Source organism: Rhodamnia argentea, chromosome 1 (genome assembly GCF_020921035.1).
Source record: "Rhodamnia argentea isolate NSW1041297 chromosome 1, ASM2092103v1, whole genome shotgun sequence".
Taxonomy (NCBI): domain Eukaryota; kingdom Viridiplantae; phylum Streptophyta; class Magnoliopsida; order Myrtales; family Myrtaceae; genus Rhodamnia; species Rhodamnia argentea.
The window spans coordinates 32,039,737-32,061,425 of record NC_063150.1 but is presented as its reverse complement, the minus strand read 5'-3'; the positions used below and the strand labels follow the sequence as shown (position 1 = coordinate 32,061,425).

The 21,689-nt window shown below is 40.5% G+C and overlaps 3 protein-coding genes across 7 annotated transcripts; 1 reads left to right on the top strand and 2 right to left on the bottom strand.

Annotated features, from left to right (window-relative positions):
• The first annotated feature begins 1,053 nt into the window (after positions 1–1,053).
• LOC115752793 (serine/threonine-protein phosphatase PP1 isozyme 9-like) lies at positions 1,054–4,548 on the top strand. Of its 2 annotated transcripts, none has more exons than XR_007198557.1 (4): positions 1,054–1,762; positions 2,422–3,071; positions 3,125–3,135; positions 3,192–3,642. XR_007198557.1 is itself a non-coding variant. In XM_030691158.2 (4 exons), exons 1-4 carry the CDS (start codon positions 1,567–1,569, stop codon positions 4,047–4,049), a joined length of 981 nt encoding a protein of 326 aa, XP_030547018.1. In that variant the 5' UTR covers positions 1,065–1,566; the 3' UTR covers positions 4,050–4,548. The 2 variants fall into 2 exon arrangements, 1 of the variants encoding a protein (XP_030547018.1); XM_030691158.2 differs by lacking the exons at positions 3,125–3,135; positions 3,192–3,642 and adding exons at positions 3,667–3,867; positions 4,026–4,548 and having other exon boundaries at positions 1,065–1,762; positions 2,422–2,981.
• A 386-nt stretch (positions 4,549–4,934) lies between these two features.
• Positions 4,935–8,753, bottom strand: LOC115752795. 3 transcript variants are annotated; one of them, XM_048279793.1, is made up of 5 exons: positions 8,576–8,753; positions 7,772–8,136; positions 7,061–7,374; positions 6,009–6,158; positions 4,935–5,372 (listed from the first exon to the last, which is right to left on the bottom strand). In XM_048279793.1, the coding sequence occupies exons 1-4, from the start codon at positions 8,646–8,648 to the stop codon at positions 6,035–6,037; spliced, it is 876 nt and encodes a 291-aa protein (XP_048135750.1). In that variant the 5' UTR covers positions 8,649–8,753; the 3' UTR covers positions 4,935–5,372; positions 6,009–6,034. The 3 variants fall into 3 exon arrangements, with proteins under 3 accessions (XP_048135750.1, XP_030547022.1, XP_030547023.1); XM_030691162.2 differs by having other exon boundaries at positions 4,935–5,354; XM_030691163.2 differs by having other exon boundaries at positions 4,935–5,354; positions 6,009–6,155.
• Positions 8,754–11,264: 2,511 nt separating this feature from the next.
• Positions 11,265–13,113, bottom strand: LOC115752802 (dormancy-associated protein homolog 3-like). 2 transcript variants are annotated; one of them, XM_030691173.2, is made up of 3 exons: positions 12,899–13,113; positions 12,367–12,537; positions 11,265–11,752 (listed from the first exon to the last, which is right to left on the bottom strand). In XM_030691173.2, the coding sequence occupies exons 1-3, from the start codon at positions 13,011–13,013 to the stop codon at positions 11,568–11,570; spliced, it is 471 nt and encodes a 156-aa protein (XP_030547033.1). In that variant the 5' UTR covers positions 13,014–13,113; the 3' UTR covers positions 11,265–11,567. The 2 variants fall into 2 exon arrangements, with proteins under 2 accessions (XP_030547033.1, XP_030547035.1); XM_030691175.2 differs by having other exon boundaries at positions 11,265–11,681; positions 12,899–13,104.
• Positions 13,114–21,689: the final 8,576 nt, after the last annotated feature.

Genomic DNA, 21,689 nt, shown 5'->3' with positions numbered 1-21,689 from the left:
ATGGGGTGAAGAAAGCATTTTAAATTGAAGGGTGAGATTTGGGGGAAATAGAATAGGAGCTATTGTGATCGAGCTTGACTTGGATCTCATTCCACATTGTGGTGGGGTGTCAGAAGTTCATGTTAAGACACAAACACTTGACTTTTCAAAGTACGCGGTTTCTTCAAGTTGCGAAGCTCAAAAGGGTAAAAACAAAAAAGAAAAGGGAGTCGGCCACTATCGTTCTCCGCCCCTCATCTTTACAAAATTAACCCACCAAGCTACTTGTCGTGAACATTACTCCCACATCTCTTCCTTCATCTGTACTCATCATCTGATATGTTTTACCCCTTGTGGGCTCTCTCATCAGACAATTCACTCGCTCATATGTTCAGTTTTTCTCCCTTTTTTGGCCATCCAGGAAAGGTCGGATTTTTCTCTAGAATCGCATGTCCAAATCCTGTCAGGTCTGCAAAGTTGAAAACTTTACTGGTATTCATTGAATATTTCAATCCTGGGTGCATCGGATGTGTAAGGTATTATATTGGAAAAATGGTTTGATAGATTTGGGCAGAGACCGGGTGAAAAGGTCATCGTTTCTTTAAATGCCCAGGTCAAATTTGTTTCTTTGCGAAGCTGGAGGCGAGCAAATTCAACGGCTTTGAATTGGGTATAGAACACTTGTTTAGAATGCCAGTAGTTTATTTCGAAGGTGGATGGATGATTCGGATCCTTAAAAAGTTCTTCTTTTGCTTTGCAAGGAAAATGCCAAACGTTGTCTAGACGTGGGTAATAGTAAATAACTGGTATTAAAGTCTCCTGAAGTGAAAGCAGAGAGGAGAGAAGAAACGTAAAGGCAGATGGCTAAATCGCCGGCTCTTGTGAGGCGCCGAGTAGTCGCCCGCTTTTTGAGGTTTCTTCATCAACCGTAAAGAATAATCTACTTGCAAAGGCAGAGATTCATTCTCACACAAAATTGACAACCCCATTTTTGATATTGTGCTCGTCACAATCTCCAAGCGCTGATTTTTCTTGTCTTGTCTCTCTCGTTCTCTTCTCTTTTCTTCTCTCTCTCTCTCTCTCTCTCTCTCTCTCTCTCTCAATCTGCCTCAATCTGTTTCTTAAGATTGGATTTGCTCATTCAATTCATATTGCAAGTGCTAGTTTTTATCAGATTCTCTCTCTTCCTCTCTCTCACAGAGAGAAAGTTCATGGAAATCTTCCAAATTCCACGTATATAAGCATAATCCTCTCCATTTACTCTCTCTCTCTCTCTCTCTCTCTCTCTCATATCTGAGCATACCCTTCTGGGTTTATTTCCATTTAACAAAAAATAAGGTGGAGCTCTTTGGATCCGTATCGCTCAATTCAGCAGATACCCTTTTGTTCCTCTCCTCTTAATCCCTTTAAAGTTAAGGGATTTGCAGGACCCATTTTTTCCATTTGGATGTATCCTTCATATTCTTGTTCTTATGCACACCCTTTGAGCTGTTTGTTTCTACAGAAACAAGCTGAGAAGGTTTAATCTTGTTGATTTTGAGGAGGAGTTGATTGTTAGTGTGTTTTGGAGTGGAGAAAGAGAAGAAGATGATGATGATGACGATGGAAGGGATGATGGAGAAGGGTGTGTTGGATGACATAATAAGGAGATTATTGGAAGGCAAAGGAGGGAAGCAAGTTCAGCTTTCTGAGGCTGAGATCCGCCAACTCTGCATCAACGCTCGCCAAATCTTCCTCTCTCAGCCGAATCTCTTGGAGCTTCATGCTCCTATTAGAATCTGCGGTATGATCTCTCTCTCTCTCTCTCTCTCTCTCTCTCTCTCTCTCTCTCTCGTGTTGTCATGCTCTCATCTCATGATTGATTCGAAGGTGGTTTTGGTTGTGCAGAGGTGCATTAGTCTGTGGCAAAGGATTAAATGGCAAATGGCTAGGAACCAATAATCATAAGGGCTTGTGTGTTATAGTTTTTTTGCTTCTCATGGCTAGGAATCTGCAGTCGTTTTTGCTGTCTTCTCTAACGTTGGAGGTAGTTAATATGATGAAACAATTACTCGTGTTTGCTAGTGTAACTATTTTATTGTGTGTTCATTCTTGCTTAGCAAATGAATAAAGAGCAGGCTGCTGGAAGTAAGAATCTTGAGACGTTATAATTTGGTTTATGCGCATCAAAGCATTGGTGAATCGGTTAATGTTATTCGACCGAAAAAGGAAATTGGTTAAGGTTGCCTGATGGAGTGGGGAGGATAGATACTCCAAGGATGGGTTTTCTACGTAAGAGGACTGGAAAGGATTGCTCATTAGTTTCAGGCTCTTCAATTAAGTGGAAAATGGTACAAATTCATTTGAACTGAATGCAAGCTTCTGTTGTCTAGCTTGTCAGCGCATTCTTTACTCTCAAGTTAGTATGTGTCAAGTGATTCTAATGTTGCAGGTCTCTTACAGGTGATATACACGGACAATACCATGATCTACTGAGGCTATTTGAGCATGGTGGCCACCCTCCTTCTGCGAGCTATCTTTTTTTAGGAGATTATGTAGATCGGGGGAAGCACAGTTTGGAGACGATATGTTTGCTTCTGGCCTACAAAGTAAGATATCCCGACAAAGTTTTTCTCTTGAGGGGAAACCACGAAGACGCGAAAATAAATCGCATCTACGGTTTTTATGATGAGTGCAAAAGGCGATTTAATGTTAGGCTTTGGAAAATCTTTACGGATTGCTTCAATTGCCTGCCGGTGGCTGCCCTTATCGATGATAAGATACTTTGCATGCATGGGGGCCTCTCCCCAGAGTTGAACAAGTTGGATCAAATAAAGGAAATTTCGAGGCCAACAGACGTTCCCGATGCGGGTCTTCTCTGTGATCTCCTGTGGTCTGACCCAGATCCTAGTAATGATGGTTGGACGGATAGTGATCGTGGTGTCTCGTGTACTTTTGGAGCTGATAAGGTTGCTGAGTTTTTGGATAACAACGATCTTGATCTCATTTGCCGAGGTCATCAGGTAAGCCAATCTCTTTATTATCCAGCTTGATGCCTGTTAAAGATTCAAAATGCTGCAAGAATTTTCAGGGCACTCTTAAACTTGAGGCGCTTCATCGACTCTTGAAATGAAAAATAAACCCATTTAATGTTGTCAGAATTCTTATAATGTGTTGACAGGCCATTTTTCAAATTTTTATGAATGGTATTATGTCTAGGTAGCTTTTTGCTCACCAAACAATTTCTTTTACCAGCACATGCATTAACACAATAACAACCCTGCCAAATTCCTGTCTCCTGTTTCATTGTTCCATCATATTCTGAATATTGTACCTTACTTTAGTGTTGTAAAAAAAAAATGATATCGTCATAACTATCCGTACGATTTATGGCTTGAAATCTCCCCACCAGTGGTTTTGGCACTTGCTGATCGGTAGTGCTCCATATTAATTGAAGGACTATCTGCAGAATCTGGAGGAACTAGTTATTGTCATGTAGATAATAGAACTGTAATGCTTGGCTGGATTTGCACTCTGAAGGAGCCTACTCTTTAGTATACTCTTTATTTCGATCAACTTGTTCTCGAAAAACATTTTGTACAATCAACAAACACTGCAATAGTCGTGGCTGACCATTACATCATGATGTCCTTCCCTTCAATTTTGCCTGGAAAAGATACCAAAAAGATCTTCTGGGGTTAATTGCAGGTTGTGGAGGACGGGTACGAATTCTTCGCGAAACGGCGGTTAGTCACAATCTTTTCAGCTCCCAATTATGGAGGGGAGTTTGACAATGCAGGTGCATTGCTAAGTGTCGATGAGAATTTGGTGTGTTCGTTTGAGATACTGAAACCAACTGAAAGCAAAGCTTCTGGCAGTTCTAGTTCTTCAAGAATGACTCTAAAGAAGGTATTGAAAAGTTTTTAACTTTCTTTGTCTTCGTGGGCTTCGCCATTCAACGGCAACAAAGATCAGGCTTGTTTGTTTTTTTTTTCTTTTTCTGTCTCATTTAAGTCGATTTCGGTGTGGGGCTGTGAAATGACTTTCTTCTTGACTTGTATGAGCAGCCTCCACAGCTCGGAAGAGTCTGATCTGCGGACCGTGGTCCTGGAAGATGTTCATTTTCTCGACAAGAAATATGAGAACAAAAGCTGGTTTGATGCATAAGCTCGGTACCTGTCGTAAGAAACATTTGGATAAGGATATGCCCTCCGTTTTTGACGAAGAAGTCGTATCTCTCAAGAATATCCGAGTGTTGCAACGACAGTAGGATGAGAGAGTTGGTTCAGGATCTTCAATCGTACATTCACGACTTTCAGCTGAGAAATGGAGATCTTAGACACTTAGGACACCCAACGGAAATCGCTCAACCTAGGGTAAACTGATGATTTGAAATTTTTTGTCGTCTGTAATTTTTCGTGTCAACTGCAAGTGTGCTCAAGAGTCGTCTCCGCGACAAGCTTACGTTGATATTTTTTCGGTTTTCTTCCCTGTTGAGTGTGACTAATGACATCCTCAATTTGGTGTTTGTGTTAAAAGCGGCCGCGTGTTTCAAGGCAATTTCTTTCGAGAAAAGAGGTCGTTTGGGAATTCATGGATTCTTGAAAATGTCCATTTTTGTCGACCCCTTTAGACGGACAAAACTCTCTAACATTGATTTTTCCAGAGTTCTTGGAGATCAGTGAATAGATATGGAGTGTATTCTCAAGCAAGCAACCAACCGTAGAACTATTGAGTGGCTTAGAAGCACAGGCCGGTGCACTATGTAAAAAAGGCTTATCCATCAGCTTCTGCCCTTGAATAATGCTTCTGTAACGATCTTCACTTCATGTGACATCTTCCAGATTTACATCTGTCTTTTAGTAGCACGTTCGAGTCGGCGTTCGCTATCAATCCCTGCTTTGAATCACCAGTCAGATACTATAAACCCGATGCTAACTTCAACATCCGAACAGCGAATTCATCACCAGCCATAGACTGATAACCTTCTGAATTCACACTGATGCATCAAGCTACGCAGTGTTATGTAGACATTAATGGGCTCTGCGTATGTAAATATTTCTACTCCAACATAGACATCAATGGGCTCTGTGTACGCAAACATTTCTACTCCAAGATTTCCATCTCCCAAAAGCAAGGCAGAACCAAGTTTCTGCAACTTTAGAAAAATGTAAGATGACAAGACAGGTTACAGCCCAAAATCCCTCTTCTTGACAAATGAAGAAGGCGTGTTTTCCTCATTTCTTCCTGCCAAAAAGCTGAACGTATGCCGAGTGATCCATGCCTCGTCTTGATTACGGCAAGAACAAGCATAAATTGTTGCTTCAGTATCACAAAAACAGCTTGCTGAAGGATGGCAGTTTTCTTGTGGTAATTACAATTGCAGATAGGTTTACCTGCAAACAGAAGTATTACTACACCTTTTGGAATCACAAAAACAGCATAAAGTCGTGCTTCTACTGCTTAAGTGAAGAAGGTAGCCAAGCCAACAAGCCACTGGGTTCATGGCGCAGTGGCCACCATTTGTCTATGGAATGGGGTGAGGAGTTTGGTCCTCACCTTTGAGAATGGGTTGAGTTACGGACACCCATACAAGGGGTGTGACCCACAAGGCTAAAAGAAAAAGACAAACCTACAAAAGCTCAGCTTACTTTTGCCCTCTCAAAGAAGGATTCTTTAACAGGAAAAATGCAGTCTAGAAATGACAATGAGATCTATCGCCTTCTAATTCCCAGAAAATTACCAAATTAGGTAGCCATAACTCAGAGAGATTAAATTTATATTGGCCATCGATGAGGTTTTTTGAGCTCAGAAGCAAAAAGCCATAAACTTTCCGAATGCTAGCCTAAAGAAATCACATAAACATTAAGCATCTGATTAACTCAAATGAGGCATGCATCTGCAGCGATACCTAGTTTCTTGATATGCCTGATGGCCAGAGGAGAAGGCATAGGAGATTCTAACATCTCACTGCATAATTCCCAAACTAATAGCTATGCAGTTCTCCAATAATTACATAAAGTTTAAGGTAACTGAGTTCATTGCTTCACCTGTAAAAGGAGCACATAGCGAAGATTTATCCTCCCTTCCCCTTCTTACTACGTGAATTGAAAGATTTCTGATTTGTCTGAGCTTCCAGTCTCCTTGCAACACGCTGAATAGCAGCAATTTTCTGGTAGTGGCTCTTGCTTCTCCTCCTCCTGTAGGTAAGGATGAAGTACATTCAAAGATACAGAACAAATCTAATGCCCATAAGACCTCAAGGACAGGCCATATATAGAGAATCAGATGGATACTTTTTGTACAATAAAATGAAAAACAGTACATCAGAAATTACGTGATTTATCTGAGAAACTCTGAACCAAAATTCTTTTCCTTTTGGCTGACTAATGCATATTGGAACCACGCCCTAGTTTTGAGCATCCATAATCGTGAGATAGAAGCAAATTATAGCCTTGAGCAATTTATTCAACCAAATCCTGAGAACAACAGTCTCGAGTTCTAAAATCAAATTCCTGGCATCCCTTCATTATGTGACATGTGAGAGACAAGAAAACATTGCTCTCAACATCGACTTTTTATTAAGTTATGAGAAGCTTCCAGTGGAAAATCAGGTCATTTCCTGAAATTTCTTTTCAAATTGCAGAAATGCTACACATATGGAACAGCAACTTTTTCCCTGTGCAGATCCATACTCAAGGTGCGTGGCAAACAAGAGTTCAGTCACCAAACAAGCCACTGCTTACAGGAACTGGAACAACTAACCTACACAGTTCAAAAGCTACTAAAAAATTAACTTAGAAGATGCTTGAGCTAATTTTCAGCACCCACCATGCAAATGCATTTCATATATCACTTACATTTGAGGTTTGAAAACTACATACTATCCACGCTTCAATTCCTTCCTAGGAAAAAAAAAAATTGAGTGACACCAAGCAAACACGGGAAATGGTCATGTGACAAATAACCTTCAGGAGAGAGATCGTAGAGTTCAAGAAAATCCAACTCCAGAAATCAACAAATAGGTGGTGAATGTTTTGCTCCTATTTCTATGTAGCACCTGAACTATTGATACTTTATGTGCAAAGGAGAGTAGAATCACCTTATAACCAGCAGTCCTCCGGTCAAGACCATTCCTCCCACCGCCCAAAATACTGTTTTACTGTATGGCATTCCCCCCAGCCGCTGCTGATCATCAGATACGTGAGGCATCTCAGAATCGGCAGTCGTCCATGAACTGGAAATTGAGTCTAAACTAGCTTGACCGCCATAACAATGCGCTGCTTCAGAGCCAACAAGTCTACCATCATCCAATTTCACAGAAAAACCAGCAGCAAGGCACAGCTCAGTGCCATTGGATACACATTCAGAAGCTCTAGCACATATCACCTCATTCACTCCACATGGTGCGAGAACCTATCAATTCAGAACTTAGAGAGTGGGTAATGTGGATCATCCAAGATAAAACAGTTATAGAGGTGGGAAATCTGGCACATCCTTATGTCTTACACACACACAACCCACAATTCACATAACAAACACATATAGGTAGGTAGCATGCATAATGACATACATATAGGAATTGATCGAGAAGTAACAATCTCCCGACCAACATCAATTTTTTGGTCAATATCTGAAATGCGGCAGCAATGGTGCTCATAACAGTAAAGTGAACTACAAAATAAGCTGTCACTTTTGTCACAATCAACAGTATGCTCCATTTATACAGTTTTCTCATGGAGAAAAGAAAATATATGATGGAGCAGGCATCAGCGAGTCGAATTGGAAATAACAGAATAGTCAACAGACTCACCTGTGTCTTCGGATCCATCGAGAAGTAAGCATTGGAGCAAGCCTGAAAGATTCTGTCACAAAGAGAGGCACATATAAGAGGAGGTCCAGGCTGAACACCAATGCGTGGATCGCAGATAGAACATTCCAGCAACTCCCACAGCTGCACACACTCGTTGCTTGCTTCTCCCTTCAAAGAGAGCCTCCTAGTCGCTATCAAAGCAGGAAGCGTCTGGGACACATCGCAGCATGTCTTTTGCCGGAAAATGCGGCAAAGGGTCAAATCCTTGGACCCTCTACTAACCTTTCCTGGAGGCTTCCCTTCTGAAGCAAAGGGCGGGAAACGACCACCTTTCGAAATGCAAACTCCGTCGGGTCTCACCGCATCTAGGAGTACCAAGCAACCAACAAAACCAATAAAACGAACATAAAAAATGGGGAATGAATTCTCTACAACAAAGAAGCACATGTTATGGTCAAGAACAACCGGTTGTGGCTAACTGCTAGATGCTAAGCTGCCTGCATAAATCGAAATAGCAGAGAGAAAAAAAAATTGAACAATGAAAGAAACCAATCAAAGAGTAATCAACAAAGCGAGCTAGTCCCCCAATCAGCTACAGCTACACGAAATCGCCCGCACTCATTCACCGATCGTCTCTGATCACCGAGGTGCGTGATGATTACGAACTAAAGCATACTACTGATTATTGAACTAATCGACTGGAAACTAGAAAGAAGGAGCAAAAACCGTAGCTCCATGCGAAACTGAAGCAACTCCGCGCTCAGCTCCCAACATAATCATCTCCAGAAAATGAAAAACGCTCACCGGAAGAAGAGAGAAATAGCAGACTGATCGAGAGCACGAGCTTCGTGATCACGAACGAATCCAATATTCGCATCGCTTTGGATGGAGAATCTGCAAGAGTCGAGAGGTAGAAGAACCGGAAGAGTCTTCTTCGCGAGCTCCACCGATTTCCACGGCTCCGCAATGCGCACCAGTTACAGTACAGACGAGTGTACGGGACGAATTGGGTAGACGGGCCGGGCTTGTTCTTGTCAAGGTTTGAAGTTAGAGATGGGCCCGCAAATATCTCCGAAGCCCAAAATTCAAAATGGGCCCTGGCTGACGGTGCCTGACTGACCGTGACATTGGGCCTATTTGATTTTTATATATGGGCTTTGGAACGAGAAGCCCGATAAAATTTGCTTGAAAGTGATTAGAATTGTATGATTATTTGTTCGGAGAATAAATTTATCAACTTCTGACCAAAATAACTAAATTTATTAACGGAGCAGAAAAGGAATGTGATCTCAGGTGTAGAATTCGAAAAAAATGTCCGAATAATAAAAATTAGGAATTTTAGAGATATAAGTCAATGTCCATTCACACAGCAATCACAGGCCGTCTTAATTTATACTCGGCACATAAATATTACATGGTTCAGTCCAAATAGGTAAAGCTTTAAATTTTTGTTCTTAAATTTTTTTCAACAATATTAATCATTATCAAATTAGAAAACTCTGATATGCATCTTTGAAATGACTAATACCAATTTGTTTATAATTTCATCAATTTCAGGGAAATAAATAGCAATTCGCATATCTCAATTTTAACATAACATCACTTTTTACGGCTGGTTTGAAATTTTGTGGCTAATTTTTCTAATTTTTATGATTTATGGATGTTGATACATATTACGTGAATAATCCTTAAATTTGTATTTTAATTTTATTCTAACTTTCGTTTATGACTTTTTGGTTTTAATTTTATAATCCTCAATATGATTTTGTATTCTCTATTTCTCAGGAAGATTTTATTAATACGTGTCCTTGGGTCACTCGTTAACATCTAATTAAGAAAAGTTTGACATTTTTGACACTGTCTGTCTTATATTATACAAAATAATTGCCTTTAAAGTAGAATTATTTTTTTGAATGAGTATAGTTAACAAATGCACGAACACATTTGTTACTAGGATCATTCTCAAAAACACCACTGTACATCCTCCCACAACACCGAAAAATTGTCAAGAAAATTTTAAATTTATTCTACGATAGTCAATTCAGTCTTACATCTTTCAATTGTGCCAAATTAATCTTAAACATTTTAACGATCCGACAATGTAGTCATTCCAGTCAATTTTAACAAAAAATGACTAGCGTACTTATTAGCCGTCCTACGTCACATGGTCAAAGTAAAATCGTCGAAACTGTCTATTTTTTTGTAATTTTTTATTAACTTTACGTAGACAAATGACAGGCGGGGCACCCCCGACTCTCGCCTATTGCCACGGGCCGGAGAATGAAAATAAGAAATGGGAAAATTAAAAAGGAAAGGAAAGAAAGGACAGGAAAAATTTTTTAAAAAAATCTATAAAAAAAAAATCTTAGCTCAGAAGTTGGTTGGTCCCCAAATAGCTCCCACTCTGCTGCCAACATATTTATTATTTGGAATAGGGCTCATCCTTCCTACAAGTTTCAGGCCAGGGTCTTGGAAGTTCGGCTAAGGAAGGTTCAACAGCTCTTAAGGAAAACTAATTACACAAAGTCAGATGCAAAAATTGTAAATTTCCTCTCATGACTGTCTCAGTACCTTCTATGACATAGTCAGCAACCACATCGATAACTTCCAATCAAAATTGATCAAAATGACTACATTAACAAATTGTTAAAAAGTTAAAAAAAAGTTTATAACTAAATTGACTATCATTCGATAGGTTTATGACTTTTTGGATAATTTTCTCGATTTTGTGAGAGGATGTTTGGTATGTTTGAGAATGATCCTATTAATAAATGTCGCCGTACATTTGTTAGCCATACCCATTAAAGAAATATTTTCACTTCAAATGCACTTATTTCATAGAATACCAGATAGATTGCAAATCGAAAATGACAAACTTTTCTTAAGTAGATGTCTAACAAATAACCTCAGAACACTTAATAATAAAATTCTCTTGAAAAAAAGAGAGTGCCAAAATGATAGCGAGATCAAAAGTAATGAGGAGGCTTGATATTTTCACAATATTCATAAATTAGGAAAAAGTAACAAAAAAGTCTTAAATCTATTACATTAATACCAATTTAGTTCGAAACATTTCAATTAGACTAATTTATTCTTAAACTTTTTAACGAATTGAAAATATAATCCATCCATCCGGCCATTTTGATTAGAAATGGCTCACATGAACGGTGACCCTATTACGTGCCATGACCAGCACGACCGCCACCATCACGGATAGTCTCTCCCAACATATAGTGAACTAGTTGACAGCGGAACAAGGCTTCCATTGCGAAGGCAGAGGCTCGGGATAAACAGGCACTCCTCACGCAACACAAGCGGCATGCGGTAGCGGCATCGCGACGTAAGGTCCGGGTACTTCAAAGCAGCAAACACAAGCGATGTGCGGCAATGGAATCATCGCGTAAGGTCTGGGTATTTCCAACTTGGTGCTGCTTTGTTCGCTATTACAGACATGTAGAAACTCGAGAGAGACAGAGAGAGTCACCAGAGAATGTTTAAGGAAACAAAGAACGTAGGAACAAAACTTACAAGCAAAAGGGCCCGGATTCGGGTCTAAAGCGAAAGCGCTATGTACAGAGAACAGACTACAGACTTGATTCTAAGGCAACGAGACGACTCACGACCCATCTCACACACGCACTGACACACAGACTCCTCCTACAGCGGTAGCATATTCCGACATGCGCGCACACCTTCGTACATGCATAGGTTCACACATTGCAAAGAAGAAAGGGGCCGGAACAGAGGCAGACGCGGTTATCTCGGGCTTTGCCGAAGGGAGCCGGAACCTCCGGCGTCACAGCTCACACGTCGTAAGGAGAAGGAGGGCTCCCGGGTCGAGCCTCGCTCGGCTTCTCGTACGCATCGGACATCGACCTCCTTCGGAACAGGAACTGCCCTCTTCCACCTCCTGTGTACACATGTTCCCGACACCATTAATACCGGTACCTAACTCGTTAATATCATCATCTTTTCGCGGGCCTGTTCATATCAGAACAGAGTTATAACACATCGCTATCGCCCCACACGATTCTCACAGATCAATGCATCTCTAGGCGCACGAGTTAAGATCACCGATAATTCGCGACGAGTCGCAATCATGATCTTAACATAAGAACTGAACCCTTAAGTAGGAGGATCATTCTAAAGAGAAAGTGCTCCTCACGTTCAATAAACATTAATGATCATGTCATATACGCCAACCAAAGGCGAGATTAGGGATTCTTCCGCTACTTCGATTAGAGTTTTTAAACGCTATTATCTCACTGAAATTGGATAAACAGGGAAGTAACGTCTCGATGCTCGATCCATCTGTTTCTGAGAAATATAAGAGAAGTCAACAGAACAGTAATGCATGAAAGGAAAGTCAACACTTCAACGACAGGGACACGAATGTCATTTTGATAATGTGACATTCTATAATACTAAAAATTGTATTTTCGTCCACCTAAAATGTCATTATCATTATCTATTATGGGACTTATCAGCAGGCAAAGACAAAGCACGAGGGCCCCACCTGCGGCGCATTATTCCGGATACTTCTGGAGAGTTTGGCCCCACTAGTCTAAAAAAATAATCAGTGACAACGAGCTTACCGGAGAAAGGGGATACCGGAGGAGTCGACCCGGCCGGAGAAACCGGCGGCGAACCGGACTGATACCCCCGCGGCTTCACTATCGTTATGCTTCGCGTCACTCTTATCGCCTCCTCCGACGGCGTCGCCTCCTGAACGCCGTACGTCTTCATGTCCCCTCCTCCCTCTGATTCTGCTCCAAGACACCACCCTTGGCGAGTCAGAAACGAATAAAATCATAGTTTTACTATAATCTTCAATAGAAGTGCATCGAATTTCCCATGCAAATCACAAATCAGATGGTCGGTTCCATTATTAAGCTCTTCTTCCGGTCATTATTACACAACACGACTCAATCAGGCTCGAAAACACAATCCATCCGAATCGCCCAAGAAATCGTCACTCGTTTCACGAATTATCGCCTTCATTTCTCAAAATACTCGATTTGTTCACTACTATGTGGTGTGTGTGCGCGCGCGCGCGCGTGCGTGCGACGATTCAATCAAAACTCCGTGAGATCCGCTTAAGATTTGCTTCGCCAGCACAGCCCGTACCCTTGCCGGAGCTCGATCGGAAGCTGAAGGTGTTGAACTTCCGGAGCCTCCCGAGGCCGCTTTCCGGCCGCGGGCCGGCGACGGTGTCGTCCCAGAGCTGGTCAAGTAGCCCCATGGGCGCAGGCTAGCTAAGTTGGCGCACGTCAGCCGATCGGAGCACTCGCGGGTTCAATGGATATGATAGCTCAGTGCTGATAAGCAGGGGAAGGAGGGGTATTTAAAGAGGAGTTAGGCGTTAAAGGTCGAACGAGTCTGGAGGGCGAGATCCATCGTGGGCCGTCGATTCTGCATCTGAAAGGAGATTGGTCGACGTGGCAAGTGGGGGCCATCTTTTTGGGGATAAGATCAGACAGGAAGGCGGGGACCACTGGAGTAAGGTGTGACACGTGGAGATAAAGAGGTATGGAGGCCAGGCGGCGGTCACGTGAGGGTTAGCTTTAACTTTTGTCCTCATCGTTCTTCGCTCGTCGATGCCCACGCCCAAGCACTAGACGGTCAAACACTTTCCGCCTGCATTTGGTTGACTGTTGAAATGAGCATGCACATGCCTCTAGCTTCAGAGGACGTTGAATAAATACAGACGAAGCTTCGTGAAAAATCCTTTAAACAGTAACTTTGAGTTGAGTAGTATTTTGCAACAACAAAAAAAAGTTACAAAGGATTTTGATTATAATTTTTCCTTTTTTATTAAAAAAAATCAAATCCGTAACAAAAAGACTCGGGCGTCGTCTGCGAGCCGGATCTAGTGTCTGCAACCGTTGACCGAGACCGTACGATCTTGGGCAACCCCCGACGAGGGTCGCATGACCTAACGAGGGCTGCTTGGGATGGTGCAACCTCGCCACCCTCGTGCAAAGAAAATGAAAAGCAACAACGAGGGACCATTGATCGAGATCGTACAATCTCAGCCGACCCCCGATGAGGGTCGCATGACCCAACAAGGGCCACTTGGGATGGCATGACCTCGCTGCCCTCGCGCAAAGAAAATGAAGAGTAACAATGAGGGACAAAAGCAAAAAACTAAAAAATTGGTGAGGGTAGTTTTGGAAGGAAAAAATGATTAAAACCTAATTTCATCATTCCACAAGTGATGAAAGCCTAAGGAAGGTCTTTGACTTTCAGCCTTCTCAATGCTAACTTTCAGTCTAAAACTCCTTGAAAATGACCACCAAATACCCCAAATTTTACCTAAAAGCTTTTGGGATTCCAAAGGGCTTTCAAAATGCTGAACTAAGCACACCCTTCATCTTGAAGATTCCAGCCATGCTTATCTAGGCCTGTCTACTTGGCTTGATCTTTCACAAAATTAAGATTCCAGTCTTATTAACAAGTGCTCCTGGAGAGTTCGTTAAACGGTCGTTGCTAGGCCTATCTACTTGCCAAATTGCGGTACTCCCTTATTTGGTTGCTTAAAATGGATTCTCCCCGAAAAATTTTTAAGGGATAATTACACAAATAATCCCCGAATTTTGGCCAAATGTGTAATATTGTCCACAAGGCTTTAAATTATTCAATATGGTCCCCGAACTTTATCCTACTGAGCAATTTCGTCCCGAAACTTTGATGTGTTCAATGTGACCCTTGAACTTTTGTTGCATATTCAACCTAGTCCTTGAGTTGTATAAAAATGTTCAATATTGTTCCTAAACTTTAATGATTGCAAAGACAACATAGAATTTTTTTTATATATAATTCAGGAATGAAATTGTACATTAGGCTAAAATTTAGGGACTACATTGAATAAATTAAAAGTTCAAGTATGACATTGCACATTGACCCAAAGTTGATGGACCATTTGTGTTGTTTTTCCTATTTTAATGAAGATGCGTAAATGAAAAAAAATGGACCATTTGTGCCATTTTTCTTATTTTAAAGAAGATCCATAAATAAATAAATAAAAAATATACTAAGATTTCATTTGTTTCGTAAAAATAAAAGATTTGAAAAATATTTTTCTAAATAATTGAAATAATTAGCTAGTGAAAACGAATTTCATTGTCAACAATAATTCATGTCTAAATATTTTGATGAATGATAAAAAAAAGTTCTTCGTTCATTCATTTTTCAATGATATGAGTGATCAATTTTTGGATTTTCTTTTCAATTCATTCATTTTTCACGGGACAAACGGAACTTTTAAGATATTGGCCATAGCAAAACGGGATCTGGCTTAGAGTTTGGGGCACGTTATCCGTCCATGGGTCGGGTCTAGCGGCGGCCGGGAGGAAAGCCCCGAGCTTTATGGGAAGTGTTGGGGCCCAATTGAAACAACGAAGCCTGTTTATGTTTGGGCTTTGTATTCGTGGATCGAGGTCGAAGGGCCTCAACTTTGCAAAATCAACGGAGGCCCACACAAATCATATCAATAGAAGAACTTCATAGTCCTCCGATACATTCATCGATTTTTTTTCAGAGTCCTCCGATACGTTCATTGATTTGCAAAGTATTTTTGATGCCACACCCTTACTATTAAAAAAAAAAACTGATCGATCAATTACTTGTTCTCGATAGCCGCATAGAACTTGTCGATTGCCCCCATTGCATAAAAGTCGTGACGTTTCGATATGGACACGAACGAATAGGAGAATTACGAACACGATCCCGCCACGCTACCGCGAATTGTGTTCTGCACCTATCAGAGCTTTTGCTCTTAGATTGCGTTTGGTCATTCGGATAAAAATCGGGACATAATATGATTTATAATCATATCCTATGTTTGTGTTTGGTAACAATTCACGATAGGATAAAGTCGAATATAGATGGAATATAGCTCGGATAAAAAATTTCTAGGGAGGAGATGGGATAGACCCGAATACGATTTTTCTTATCTAGCTATTTTTTCATAAAACTCTAAACTCTCACATCGAAGTTTCACGAAAATTGTTCGTGAAAGCAGCCATAGTTGGCTCATCTTCTTCTCCGTATATCTAATCTGATGAATTCAAGCTCTATCTCGGGTGAGTTCATGCTTCAATCCACGATATATTTGTGGTTCCATCACTTGTTATTTTGATTTTTCTTTCTAGGGTTGGATTGAACAAGAATAGATAGAGTGAAAAATCTCCAATCATCTCTCTCGTGGATCCCCTCTTTCCAGTATGCTTTTTCACTTGGCGTTGCTCAAAATCTGCTCTGGAAAAATCCCGGGCTGGGAAAAAAGTTGCATGTGAAATTTTTTTCCTTCTCTTTTTTGGTTTTGTCAGATATTGGTTCTTGACATTCTTGGCTTTCTGATCATTGTCAAACGCTTTATCCTCATCAGGCGTATCCCTTTACCTCATTGACAATCACCCATTGAAAAAGTAATTTCTAGACCTAACATGAAATAATTTGGTCAATTACACCTATTTATTTTTTCTTCCATTAATTTAGATTGTTGGATATTCGTCTAATCATCATCAGGAGCTAATTTTGGATTTCTGGGTCTATGTCTGCTTTTAAACTACGTTAGTATTGTTTTACCAAGGGGGAAATTTTTTCAAAGCTACCCTCAAAGTTATTTTTGGATTGTTTCGAAATCGCAAGAAAGTCGATTTTGATAATCCATGAGGACATTTGAGCTACCGGAATAGTGACTCAAAACAATTCGTTCAGTTATTGGGCTTCCAACCTTGGATTCTTGGCCTGATTTTGAGCCATGGCTATGAAGTTTCGACTCTTTGGATTATTAGAGGATTTACTTTAGGACTGCAAATTGCGATATATTGGATATCATCGGCCATGCGATCATAAGGGAGCATATACATCATTTATACTATATTCAACTTTCACTAAACAATGGATATAACATAATATGAAAATATCCGACTTTAAATCCACAGTTCGCAAAATAGTAGATATGATATCATATGATAAAATTCAAGGATTTATTATCCTCTCATATCCGGACCTTTCCCGCTTAGAAATGCAGACGACCGAATGCAGCCATAGTTTTTGTGTATTATTTAAAAAGAATTCTTGAATCTTAATCTTTGGAGAACATTTCATTTGTACCGTTTCTAGAGAGCAGAATCCACCTTGGGAGTAGATGTAGAGACGCAAAGGATGGATAAAAATGAAGGGTGGTAAATTTCAAATAAGGACAGAAAGTGTCATCATTTTTTCAAATAAGTGCCCAAAATGAGCCTTGTTCCAAATAAAGGTGGGCTAATTCGGGTGTTTTTGTTAGTTATATTTTCTTCTCTTTCTTTTTTTTCCTTTTTTTCATTTTTTCTCCTTTCCTTTTCGCTGATAGCTAACCACCGGCAAGGGCTGGGCGTTGGTCGGCTTTGGCAATGAGTCGGCCATCGCAAGAAGGAAGGAAAAAAACAATAATAAAAAGGAATTTTTTTTGAAATTATAAATAACGAAAATAACATTAGTTAGGCTCTTATTTGAAATAATACCCGTATTTCAGATCCTTAATTAAAACAAGATTCGTTTCAAATCTTTAACTGGAAATTTCTACCTATAAAATAATGTGTGGAAAAAAGAAGTAGAAAAAGAATGTGTGTGTGTATATTTATATATATGTTGTATTTTTAATTGGATAAACTTTTGGGGATGAGTAATGTTTGGGGAGGGGAAAGGGGGAGTGGGGAATCAAATCAACATTGGGACTCACAGTGCTCGCCGCAGAACCAACACAAAAACTCCTTTTGCTTCCAATTTGAAACCCCCCATCTCAGTTTTTGCTTGCTTCCCACCACACGCAACCCCCCCTTCTCTCTCTCTATCTCTCTCTCTCTCTCTCTTCCCCACCAATTTTTACTTGCCTTCGCTCCTTCTCCTTCTGATGATATGATGCTGTCTCTTCACACTGTCTCTCTCTCTCTCTCTCTCCCCTCGTCCTCTGATGACTGAGCACGATCTGTGCGTTAAATTTTCGCCCTACTTTCACGCTAACTTTATTCTCTCTCCGTCTCTGTGGGTGGGTGGGGGGTGACTGAGGAGGCCAAACTGGATACGTTTCGGCTGACCGGTGACCACCATCATTCACTATCACTTCCCCTTCCTACCGTCGCCATCAGCCCCCCCTCTTTTGGGGCAAACCTCATCCTCTCTGATCTTTTGACAACTTCTGCGAGCCACGGTGTGTGCGTCGGGGGTGGTGAAAAAGGTTTTCACTTGGGTGACTTGAAATGTGAGTATTCCCTTAAATATGTGGCTCACAAGAAGTAAAAGACTTTTTTGGATCAACACGAGACTCATCTGAAGTTGAAGGGATTCTCTTTTTCTTTTTTTTGTCATTTTTAGCTACCTATCTCCTAGATGTGTATGTATGTAAGCAGTCAAGTGGTGTCCTTGTAAAACAATCGCAAAAGACATTAATGGCCATAAGTTATGTTTCGCAAATTAAGTTGTTTGACTTAATGGATATCGGAGGTCCCTCTAAAATTTTTCTTATGATAAAAAAAAAATGCTAAACTTGTACTTACACGACCCATTTACTTTCGTCAATATTCCATCAGATAATTTTTCAGCCAAAATATAATTCGTTTTTATTTCACTCAAGCCATATAGGGACCACGACAACATCGTTTGCCTTCCAACGTTTATTTATAGATTTTTAACGGTACTAATTGGCCAAAACTTGACCAAATAGGGTACATATGTCACATAGGTACGAATCTATGATTTTTGATATCACTCGAAAAATTTTAGGATGAATTTGTTATTTTGGACATAGTCATTTCTTTTTGTGGCTTTTCTCCCTTTTAAATTGGTTGTATTCAAGGAAAAACTTTGATTTTTTTTTTACTTGATTTAGCAACAAAAAAAAAAAGAGACTTTTTCACTCGATGAAAAATAGGTTTAACTTGCGTTGGGTTAGGCGCTCCCCCTGTTTCGGCGGCAGAGAGAATCCGACATTTGACTGAGGGATGCACACGTAATAACATCGTTAATATCCGGTAAAATGCATGTAAGATTTCACCGGTCCACGTCAAAAAAAGAAAAAAGCCTGACGGTCCAGGTCATACCTGCCTCCTAAGTGGTGCGACATCATCTCAAAATCCCAATCTCACGACTCACGAGTTCTTCTTTTTGGGTAAATCCAATGTTCGTCGGGTATTCAAGATAAACGATACGTGCGTGCGTGTGTGTTCTGTTGGACAGTCCGGCAAAGAAAAAGAACTTGTTTGAGTTTTTTTGAAAAAAAAAATTACAAAAATTGTCCATTGAACCGGTAACCATATTTGCAATTTTCAATCAAAATTAATCGAAGGAACCGAAAAAAAATACTGAAAAATGCATTGATCTATTGTACTAGCGTTACAGTCATGTGACTAATTTTGTCGGAAAAACTAGCGTGGACAACTTTTTAAAAGCTTATGATTTTTTTTTCCTTTTTCTATTTTTTCCTTTCCTTTTCGTCGATGACCGGTCTCATGCAATGGTTAGACGAGGGTCGTCGGGCCTTCGTTGGCACCAATAAACGAAAAAATAGAGAAAAAAGAAAAATATTTAAAAATTTTAGTCCATGTTAGCGCCAGCAACGCAACATAAAAAGACCGACGTTCACGTCCATGATTTTTTCGGCTAAATTAACCAGATGAACTATATTGGCAAATTGTCAAAATGTTTAAGAGTGTCAATTGGCCAAATTAGAAGGTCCGGTAATGGATTGACACAATACAATATGTTTAGTACTTTTTCTGTAATTTTTCAAGCAAATCGTCAAAAGGTTTGTAATTAAATTGGCCAAATTAAAAAGTATACGAATTAATTGACATTCATACAATATGATTGTTTGATAATTATCTCCATGAATCACATAAGTGGACCTATCTCTAAAGATGCGTGGCATTAAAAACTTTGTGTGCAATTCAGCATAGGCTACATGGAAAATTTCAAATAAGATATTAAAATGTCCTCATTTTCTCAAATAAAGGTTTAAAGTGGACGTTATTTCGCACAATGGCTTGAAGTGACTATGTTAGTCTCAAATAAGAGCCCGATCTCTCTGGTTGGTTAGATATTCAAGTCGATCGAGGATATTTCGTTCAAATATAATTTTTTAATATTTTGATTTTTTTTCATCTGTTCATGGACTTTTTTTTTTTACTATAATCTGCAAAAATTTAAACAAACTGAAAAATTTATGACAAATTAAAAAAAAAAACTGAAGTCGAACATGCTTGTGAGGTGGTGACCAACAACGGACTATCGTCATTGAGATGTAGCCGGACCCCCTCCACCGAATCCATGAAGGTTGTCGGACTCAGTTGGAGCAAATTGACAGAGGTTACAACCTCCATGGTCGTGGATCTCTTCGTCGCTCCAAAAAATTGAGCGAATTGAACCTAGCCAAGCCCAATCACCACGATTGTAGAGGTGGTTGGCCTCACACAACCACAGATTTGGGGTTTCGCAAGGTGAATGACCTCCGTGGACACAAGTAGCGACCCTAGATATGGGGTTGCCTGAAGCCGCCGAGGTTAGATCCAAGCTCAGCGGCATTGAATCTCACCCCAAGCTTGAATCCAACCTCAATGGCATTGAATTTGACACGAGCACCCTCACCTCGATCACCCTCAACTAGACCGTGACTGACAACAACTTGGTCTTTTTCCTCGACTCGACTGTTGGCTCATTAACTTAGTCTTCTTCAAAGGAACACGAACAAATTGAGCTCGCCAGGCTGGCTATACCTCCATTGAGGTTGAATGGCATCGAATTTAACACAAGCTCGAATTTGGCGAACTCGGCCCTCGCCTAGCCCTCTCTGAGTGTGCCCAATGGTTGACCATCACCCGAGACCGATCATCGAAAAAAATGAAAGAAAAATAGAAAAAGGAAAACAAAATAAATTCAAAATAATAAAGGACGAAAATGCCTTTGATCGGCCAAAAGATCGGACCCTTTTTTGAGATTGACATGACCACTTCGGATATTTATTTGAAGTGAGGTTTATTTTAATATTTTATTTGAAAAAATGAGTAAATTTTGAATTCTTATTCGAAATTTTTCCAAAGTTGCCTGTACACCGCAACACGAATTTCATTTGTTGTCCATGTAGAAAATGCTGCAAACGAGAACGTTACCATGAAAAGACATGCAACTTGTGTTCCTCAAATTAACCATGCTCTGTCTTTTGCAGTCATTATCCCGAGAGGGAGGGGTTAAAGGAAGCTTTAAAGAATGCCCATTTCTAGACTCAACCTCTCTCTCTCTCTCTCTCTTTCGTGAGTGGGACTGTGTCTATAAATGCATGAGCAGGTCCTTCACTCTCTTCTTCACTCTCCTGCTCATATGCTCCACGAACAGGAGCTCGAGACCGGACGACGTTTCGAGCCAGTGGAGGAGCTCCTGCTGGAGAAGCAGGGCACGTGCAAAAGCCTCCTCTTGTGCTTCGAGTCCTGGGTCTCTGCACGTGCTCCCCTTCTCCAACATGTGCTCCCTCGCTCCCCCATCTTCTGCTTTTGGTGTGCAGTCCGGTTTCGGTCCTTACATGTTACCTTCTCTTTTCAACTCGGTTTTCTTTTTTTGCCCTACTTGCAGTCGCATCTTCCACTCTGGTTCACTACTTCATCTATATCTCGTGTCCTTTATCATGCATCTAGGAGCAATCTCGTGTCCTTTTATCACGCATTTCCCCTCCATCATCGGTATGGTCTGACAAAACAACTTTATCATTCATCTAGGAGCAATGATCTCGTGTTTACATCCACACAAACCGCCACCCCGAGGCAAAAATACTTTTTAAGGTTGCGGCGGTTGCAGGGACAGGAGAGCTTTTGGTTTTGATGGAGAGCGGTTGTCGATCGATGCACGGCAATGGACCATCTTCCAAACTGAGCTGTGAAGCGAC